At 55.6% G+C, this 8956-nt stretch overlaps 1 protein-coding gene across 1 annotated transcript; it reads left to right on the top strand.

The window, feature by feature from the left end:
• Positions 1-1645: 1645 nt before the first annotated feature.
• Positions 1646-8457, top strand: LOC129474449 (putative uncharacterized protein MGC163334). The gene is given in 3 exon segments (XM_055265756.1): positions 1646-1675; positions 8066-8309; positions 8312-8457. Coding segments are annotated over 3 exon segments (420 nt in total).
• The last annotated feature ends 499 nt before the right edge of the window (positions 8458-8956 follow it).

Raw genomic sequence — 8956 nt, 5'->3', positions numbered from 1 at the left:
CTAGTCAATAGAACAAAGTACCCAGAGCAGGGAAGGTCTGAGGCAGTTTCTAATAAACATGAACTCTAGAGCTGACCTGGCCAGGAACAGTGACTAAGTCCTCTCTCTGTACCAAGGCTCTGGAGTAAGAAGTATCAGCTCCCAGCTTTGTGCCCTCAGGGCCACTGGAGAAAATGTCAGGGAAGGGCTTCAAAGATCACAGCGACTGTTCTTTGAGCCCACTGCTACTCCGCAACCCACTGAATCCTCATAAGTGCCCTATAAAAATCAGGCTCAAGGCCGGGCATGGCGGCTCATGCCTGTAATTCCAGCGCTTTGGGAGGTCGAGGTGAGGCAGATCACTTGAGGTCAGGAGTTAAGACCAGTTTGGCCAACGTAGAGAAATCCCTTCTCCAATAAAAATACAAAAATTAGTTGGACGTGGTGACGGGTGCCTTTAATCCCAGCTATTTGGGAGGCTGAGATAGGAGAATTGCTTGAACCCAGAAGGCGGAGGTTACAGCGAGCCAAGATCACGCCAGTGCACTCTAGCCTGGGCGACAGAACGAGACTCCGTCAAAAAAAAAAAAAAAAAAAAAAGCGGGCTCTATTATTCTCCCACTTTACAAGTATGAAAACCAAGGCTAAAGTCAGTGCCTTGTCTAAGTCCCACAGGCTGTGACTTGCAGAAACGGGGCTCATGCCTGAGCCTGCTCTTGGGGTCACTTGCTCTGAAGAGCCCAGGAACCAAAGGGTGAAGACAGAGTTGAGTTGGCCCTGGGGAGTGGAGTCCTGGAGAGAGGTCCTGGGCTGGGGCTGGCGGGCTGGGGAGAACTTGGGCAGCAGGCATTGGTGGGAAGTGCAGGTACAGCCCTGTCTCCCCAGGAAACCAGGCCTGAGGTGTGCCCTGTTAGTCAATCACATCATTTGCCTGGTGCCTGTAGGGGCTAGCTCCATGACGGCAAGGCTGAATCTTTCGTCCCCACTGGATGCAGCACCCAGCCCAGGCCCTGCCCACTGCCAGGCACTCAGTAGATGCTTGTTGAATGACTGAGTGGACCAGGCATCCTAGTCTGTGGTCACCAGACTGCTCAGCAATCATGAGCACCATGCTACAAGCGAGGAAACTGAGGCTCCAGGTGGGGAGGGGAACTTTCCCAGCCCACCCAGGTCTGTCTGAATCTTTTGTTTTTGTTTTTGTTTTGAGATGGAGTTTCGCTCTTGTTGCCCAGGCTGGAGTGCAATGGTGCAATCTCAGCTCACTGAAACCTCTGCCTCCCAGGTTCAAGCGATTCTCTTGCTTCAGCCTCCCAAGTAGCTGGGATTACAGGCATGCGCCACAACGCCCAGCTAATTTTTTTGTATTTAGTAGAGGTGGGGTTTCACTATGTTGGCCAGGCTGGTGTTGAACTCCTGACGTCAGGTGATCCACCCGCCTCAGCCTCCTGAGTGGCTGGGATTACAGGCATGAGCCACCGTGCCCAGCCTGTCTGAAGCTTTACCCTCCTCCAGGAACATGATCTCAGGAACACATCTCTCCTTTTCCAGCCGGAAGTACCTGAGAGAGACCCCAGAAGGTGGATAAGACTGCAGAGAGCAGGGAGCATGAAGCGCCTTGCCCAGGGTCTCACCAGGCAAGAGAAGGGTGGAGAAGGGCAGCTTCTTCATGGATTGCAAATCCCCAAAGTGTGCAAACGTAAGGACTCTCTTTAGGGCTCAAGGGGTCTAAACTTACCCTTTCACATACGGAGAAACCGAGGGCGCCCCAAAAGATGTGTCATCTCCAGGGCCACCGAGTGGTTGAGCAACAGACTGGAACCCAGCCTAGCAAATGGAAAGGCCCTGAGGCTGGCACACAGTATGAGCTGAGGCCAGTGGGCTTAAGAGCGACTGGGGAGATGGGCTGGGGCCAGGCCAAGCAAGGAGTGTGGACTCCAGACCACAGCCATGGGGAGCCACTGGATTGGAAAGGTCTAGACACCATCTGGCTTGGGTTCTCAAGAGACCCCTCTGGCTACTGGGGACTGACTGGCCTGCAGGAGCGTGGGATGGGAGTCAGGAGACTTGGGAGGGTCAGGCCAAAAGCCGTGGAGTCATCTCTGCCCTTGGCCCTTTTCTCTCACCCCTTACATCTGACCCATCAGCAAATCCCTTTGGCTCCACCTTCAAAATATAACCAGAATCTGACCACATCTCACTGCCCCATTGCTGAAACCCCCAGCAATCTCTCCCTGCATCTGACCTCCAACCTGGCCCTGCCACCCATCCTCCATAATGCAGCCAGAAGGAAACGGCTGAAACAAGAGTCAGATCGCACTCCTCCCCTACTCCAAAGCCCCTGTGGCTCACCACCTCACTCAGAATGAAGTCCTGAGCCTGGCCCTCGAGGGCCTCGTGCTCTGGCCGCCCCGCCTATTCTGGCCATGTGTCCCTAAGGCTCTCGCCCAACCCCTTGCTGCGGCGCACTCACAACTTCTTGGCATTCCTGCCTCCGGGTGGATGTCTGCACATGCTGGGCCCCCTGCCTGGAGTGCCCTTCCTCAGATGTCTGCAGGGCCGGCTCCATCTTCTCCTTCCTGTTGTCAGATGCCACCTTCCCAGGAAGCCTCCCTAACCACCCCGTTTAACATGGCCCCACATCTCCTCCCGTCACACACACATGCTTTCTCGGCTCCATTTTCTCCAAAATGTGCATCACTTTCTAATGTACCATTTAATGAATTTATTCATAGTGTTTATTCCCAGCTCTCTCCCCCATTAGGATTTCAGCTTCCTGAGGACAAGGTTCTTTGAGTGGCCCATGCCCAAAACAGGCCTGGAGCATGGTAGATGCTCGGTAATGACCTGCTGTTGAACTTGAGTGGTTTTCCTAACAACTCTAGGTGGGAAGTCACCCTCATCTCCTGTCACAGAGAAGGAAACTGAGGCTCATGGAGGAAAACAATTTGCTAGAGGTCACAAGGCCAGGACACTGTGGGGCTGGGGTTTGGACAGAGCCTTCTGCTCTGTCCGGCTCAGGCTGGTATGGGCTGGGAGCAGGACCTCTAAGCTGGCGTGTGGCAGGGGCCCTGCCAGGTGCCCTGCCAGGTGCCCTGTGGTTGGTACCCTCCCTGAGGGGCCATGGCAGGCTGGGCCGGGAGAAGGTGGTGGCAGCCCTGGCAGTTCCACCCGCTCCAGGGTGGTGTAAGAGCAGGTTGGGAAAGGCCTTGGGGCACCAGATCCACCCCACGGTTGCCCAGTCCTCGGAGCCTGAACGGCCACGGGTGAGAAAGGAAGTCAGCAGGATCCAAAATAGGCCTGTGTTTCAGGAAGTGAAACTGGGCATCGGGGATGCCAGGCCGGAGGAAGGCCTGGGCCTCCTGGGTTGGGGGCCCCTGGGATGGGGGTCTTTCCTTGCCTCCTTGGCCTGGGGATGGTGGGTCTTGGGACTGATCCCTGCCAGGACCTTGGGAATGGGCTCAGGCCCCTCTCACAAGCCATGTGACCCTGGACACATCACTTCAGCTCTCTGATCTTCAGTCTTCTCATCTGTAAAGTGGGACCAAGGGTAGGACTTGCCTCTCTGGGGACTGAGAAGGTGAGACTGTGCCCTGAAGCCCAAGATGGTCACAGTTACCCTTGGCATTGCAGAGCCATCGTGGGTGCTCCTCCTCCAGGAAGCACCCCCAGATCCTTAGATCAGAATGAATCACTCCCTCCCCAGTGTCCCCAGCCCCTCTCAATTTCTTTCTTTCTATTTTATTTATTGATTTATTTATTTTTGAGACAGGGTTTCACCCCCTTGCTAAGGCTGGAGGGCAGTGGTGCAATCATAGCTTACTGCAGCCCCGACCTCCCAGGCTCAAGTGATCCTCCCACCTCAGCCTCCTGAATAGCTGGGACTACAGGCATGTGCCACCATGCCCAGCTAATATTTTTGTATTTTTTGTAAAAATGGGATTTTGCCATGTTTCCCAGGCTGGTCTCAAACTCCTGGGCTCAAGCCATCTGCCCACCTTAGCCTTCCAAAGTGCTGGGATTACAGGCGTGAGCCACCTTTCCATCCAGCCCCCTCTCACTTGCTTTTGGTTTCTGTTCACATATGTCTTTTCCACTAGAGGAGGCCAGGAGTCCACCTGAGTCTTCTTGGTGTCCCCAGTGCCTAGGATAGAGCCTGGCAGATAGGAGGTGCCACCCATGGGCCGAATGAATTAGTGAAGGAGCCAGGGTCAGAGGCCTGTGGATGCCCTTGAGGGTCTGATCCCTGCCTCCTGACAGCCAGCTCCTCAGGGGTGGCCTGGAGTTTTGGCAAGAGGCGGCTCTGAGGGGCAGGTGAGTCATGTTTCCTCTGAATCTCAGTTTTCTCATCTGTAAGATGGATGAGAAATGGGACCCACAGCTTCTCTGTCCCAGATCAATGAATGGATCACCCAAGATGCCGCTCTAGGAACCTGAGTGTGCCTGGGGCAGGGCTGCCCTAGAGTGGAACCCTTCAGGCCCAGGTGATCTGCATTCTACTTTCTCCAGCCCCTCTCTTGCCCTGGCAAGAAGCAGGACTTTGTAGCAGAAAAACTCAGGTGTAGCGGGGCGGGCAGGGAAGGTGTTACCACCTAATAAAATCAGGAAGCTGTAAATAACGATGAAGTGCACATGCTGCAGGGGGCCTTACACCATCCAGGCTTTACAGCTAAATCCCAGAGAGGTTAGGCTACATGTCCAAGTTCACACAGCAAATTAGGGCAGAGCAGGGAGGGTGCCCAGCCCTCCTGACTTTCAGTCCCAGGGTTCATTCAGCGCATCTACCCTGAGCAATCGCTAGACACCTGTGAGCACATTTCACAGTCACCGCATCTCCACAAAGCGAGAATCAGAACACCCATCCTACAGATGAAGACCTCAGGCTTTGAGAAGGGAAGGCTCTCCCAGGACCCTTCTCACCCGAGGCCCCACCCTTGGACCTACTTAAGGGCTCCTGAAGGTCCCCTGAAGGCTGGGCCTCCAAACCCAGAACTAAACTCAGAGCTGTGTGGCTCCTCCAGGAAGGACCTCCGAAGGTCCATGTCATCCCAAACTTCCCATCAACCTTCTCATCCTGCGAGTCTCACCCAGGAGTCAGCTGCTTGTGCACACTGGTGCCTGGAAGTCCCACTGTGCACTCAACTAGCTAGACTCAGAAATGAGAACAAACATGCGACCCCCAGCATTTGCTGTGTGCTGGGACTGACCGCAGCTCTCTTGAGTCTCACAGGATCTCTGTGAGGTCAGCTCCGCGATCAGCCTCATCTCACAGATGGGGAATCTCATGCACACCCGTGACTGAGCTCAGCTCTGAAAACCTGTTCCTCTCTCAGTTCCCAGCCCGGGGAGTGGCACCACTATGCTGAGCACCAGGAGTCACTCCTGGCTCCTCCCACAGCCTCTCCCCCCGCAGCCTGTTAAATCGACCTCCTAACTTAGCCACTAACCTGCTCTGTGAACTGAGACTAGTAACTAGTAATCTGTCAAACAGGATAATAGCCCAGGCCCAGGAAGAGTTGCAGGGACTCGCCACCACTGCCCGGCTGTGTGACGTTGGGCAGGAGAACCCACCTCGCTGGGCTGAGGTTTCCATATCTATAAAGTGGGGATGATAATATTGCTCACTGTCCAGGGTCTTGGGAAGGATTCAGTGACCCCCTCCTTCTTGTCATCCCTGAGACTTTGCTCTGGAAACTCTTCCCATACAAAGTGCTCATTTTTCTTGAATTTTAAAAGAACCCTTCTCTGAGCGCCCCTCCCTTCTCTGCTGTCCCGTTTTTCTCCAGCTGTCCGGTTTTTCTCCAGCCCTTTGCTGGAACGCCCTGAAAACGCACCTATTCTCGCTGTCTCCACAGTCTCTCTCGCCTCTTCTCCCTTCAATCCACTCCCCACAGGGTCTCCCCTCCCCCTCCCGAGGAAACAAAGAAACTTCACGTTTCTAAACCTGCCCAATGCCATCTCTCAGACCTCCCCGTCTGGACCTGTCAGTAGCATCAGATGCAGCTAACACCTGCTGCTCCTTCAAATGCTGTCCTCCCCTGGTTGTGAGAAGAACCCTCCCTGCCAGTTCCCTGGCTGCTCCTTCTCAATCCATTTTCTGCCTCTTCGCCTATCTCTCCCTCACCTCTCAGGGTGGGGGCCGTGGGCTCAGTCCCTGGGCTGCTGTCCCTTTCCATCTGCCTTCCTCCCTGGCTGACTTTAAAGACCGATTCTCTGCTGCCCTCCACACTGATATCATCCCCCCTGAGCTCCAAAGCCACACATCCACTTCCTCCTGCACAGCTCCTCCGGGCTTCCCCAGGATCTCCTGATACTTGCACATAGATCGGTTCCACCCTCAACCCTCCTCATCCCAGAGAATGGCGACTGCATTCTCCCCTGGCCCAGGCCGGAACACTGGCTGTCATCCTCAACCCCTTACCCTGTCCATCTCTAACTCTCTCTCATCCGTCTCTAATTCTGCATCTCTGTCTCTCTCTCTGCCTCGGTCTTTCTGACTTTGTCTCTCTGTCTCTCTCCCTCTGACTCTGTCACTCTGATTCTGCCTGTCTCTTATCTCTGTCTCTCTCTCTCTGACTCTGTCTCTGAATCTCTGTCTCCCTCTGTCTCTCTCTGTCTCTGACTTTGACTCTCTGTCTCCCTCTGTCTCTGATTCTGTCTGACTCTCTGTCTCTGATTTTCTGTCCCTCTGTTTCTGTCTCCCTCTGTCTCTGACTCTCTGTCTTTGGCTCTGACACTCTGTGTCTCTCTGTCTCTGACTCTCTATCTTTAACTCTCTGTCTCCCCGTCTCTGACACTCTGTCTCTGACACTCTGTCTCTGACACTCTGTCTCCCTGTCTCTGACTCTGTCTGACTCTCTGTCTCTGTCTCTGACTGTGTCCCTCTCTGTCTCCCTCTGTCTCCCTCTGTCTCCCTCTGTCTCCTTCTGTCTCTGTCTCTGACTCTGTCTCTGATTCTCTGTCTCTGCCTCTGACTCTCTGTCTCTGTCTCTGACTCTCTGTGTCTCCCTCTGTCTTACATCCCACATCACTACATCAGTGAATCCCATGGACTCTGACCCCAAACACATCTCAGTCCCCAGAGCTGCTCACATCCCCTCGACCTCCCCTGGGCCAGCCTCCACCATCTCACCTGCATCTTCACTCCGCTGCCTCCCTGTTCTGGGGGCTTCTGCCCATGCCGCCCGCAGTCTACTCTCCACCCAGCGGCCAGAGGGGCACCGTCCCAGGAGAGTCAGGCCCGTCCCTCTCTGCTCAGGCCCTGCAGTGGCTCCTGTGTCACTCGGAGAAGCCCAGTCCTCATAGAGATCTTCTTTGAGCCTGCACACCCCCGACCATGGCTTCTCCTGCCCAGTCTCCCTCCCCTGCCAGGCTGACCCCACTGTAGCTCCTGCCAGGGGTGTTTGCCTCCTGGAAAGTTCTTCCCCTAGCAGCAACAGCGGAAATGTCCTACCTTCTTTCAGGGCCTGGCATAGGAGTCTCCTTCTGGGGAGGCCCGGCCCGTGCCCTGTCCACCATCCTGACCACTGCCTGGCCCTTCCCCACCTGTCCCCTCCTGTCTTCTGTGCTGTCCTCACACACCACCTATTTCATCTGTTTACCATGTTTGTCGTGGGTTCTCCCAGGAGGGCAGGGCTTTGGGCCTGTGTTCGCGCTGCCTCCCCCGGGCCTAGAATAGGGCCTGGCCTGCAGCCAGGAGCCAGGCCGCTCTTGGTGAAGGAGTGCCCAGGAGGGGCACAGTGAGGGCATGCAGGATGAGAGCTCGCGGGGCCCGGGCGCGGCTATGGCAACGCAGCCTATGCCTGCCAGTCCCTCGGTGGGGCTTGTGGCCTCCCTGCCTTCACTGCCGTCCACGGCTCTCACTGGCCCTGCCTTCCTCCAGCCTGTGGCCCCACTCAGACCCACCCCGTTCCCCACAATGGATGCCAGAAAGGCCTTTAAAAACCTGGATCTAATTATGTCACCCCCTCCCCTGAGCCCTGCAGTGGCTGCCGGTGCCCCTCAGGATCATGTCCAGAGTCCCTGTGTGGCATGGAGGCCCCTGGAGACCCGGCCCCAGCCCCCTCCCCTGTCTCTTCCTCCCCTGCAGATCTGCCCCCATCTCCCTGGAGGTGGCCTGTTCTCCGCGCCGCTCTCACAGGCTGCCTGGCAGACTCTCCTCACAGCACTGTGCTTCCCGGGGCGCACTTGTACAGGCCCCATGCGAGAAGGACTTCGGGCTGTGTATAATCCTCCAAGGGCCCACAGGAACAGCAGTGACAACTGTGTTATGAAGCACCTACTGTGTGCTGCGGACAAGAATGGAACAAGAAGACATGCTTTGCCCTCACCCCTGGAGGCAGCTTCCAGCCAGGGAGGCAAATACCTCCTCCCCAGACCCCTTCCACAGATCCCCAAACTCTGCCTCTCTCCTTCAGCTCCCTGCTCAGATGTCACCAGCTCTGTGCGGTCTCCCTGCCACCAAGTCTAAAATTGCCATAGTCCCCCCAGTTCCTCACCCCTCTCCCTGCTTTCTTTGTCTGTCGCATCCACGAGGATGTACCCTCTGGGAAGGGCAGGCAGGAGCTGGCTATTCTGTTCCTTGCCCTGTCCCCAGCACCGAGGACAGTGCCAGGCACGGAGGAAATAATTGCTGAATAAAGAAATAAAATCTACATTCTATGAGACATAAAGCACAGCTCAGACACATGGAGTGAGGGGTGGCTCCATTCTGACTGCGCTGATCCCGGTGGCCTCTCTGAGTAGGTGGCATTGAGCTGAGGCCCAGTGATGTGAAGGACAAAGCATGTGTGGAGGAAGAATATTCCAGGTGGAGGAAGCAGTAAACGGCAAAGGCCCTGAGACAGGGCTGAGCTGTGTGTGTTCTGAAAACAGTAAGTGAGGCCAGAGTTGAGTGAACCAGGGGAGAGCGGGGTGGATGGGGCTGAGCTAGGGAGAAGTTTTACTAAGCCCTTTCCCAGGAGAGTAAACTGAGGCTCGG

This window comes from Symphalangus syndactylus, chromosome 24, assembly GCF_028878055.3.
Source record: "Symphalangus syndactylus isolate Jambi chromosome 24, NHGRI_mSymSyn1-v2.1_pri, whole genome shotgun sequence".
Classification (NCBI taxonomy): Eukaryota; Metazoa; Chordata; class Mammalia; order Primates; family Hylobatidae; genus Symphalangus; species Symphalangus syndactylus.
This window is presented reverse-complemented; position numbering and strand designations above follow the sequence as displayed.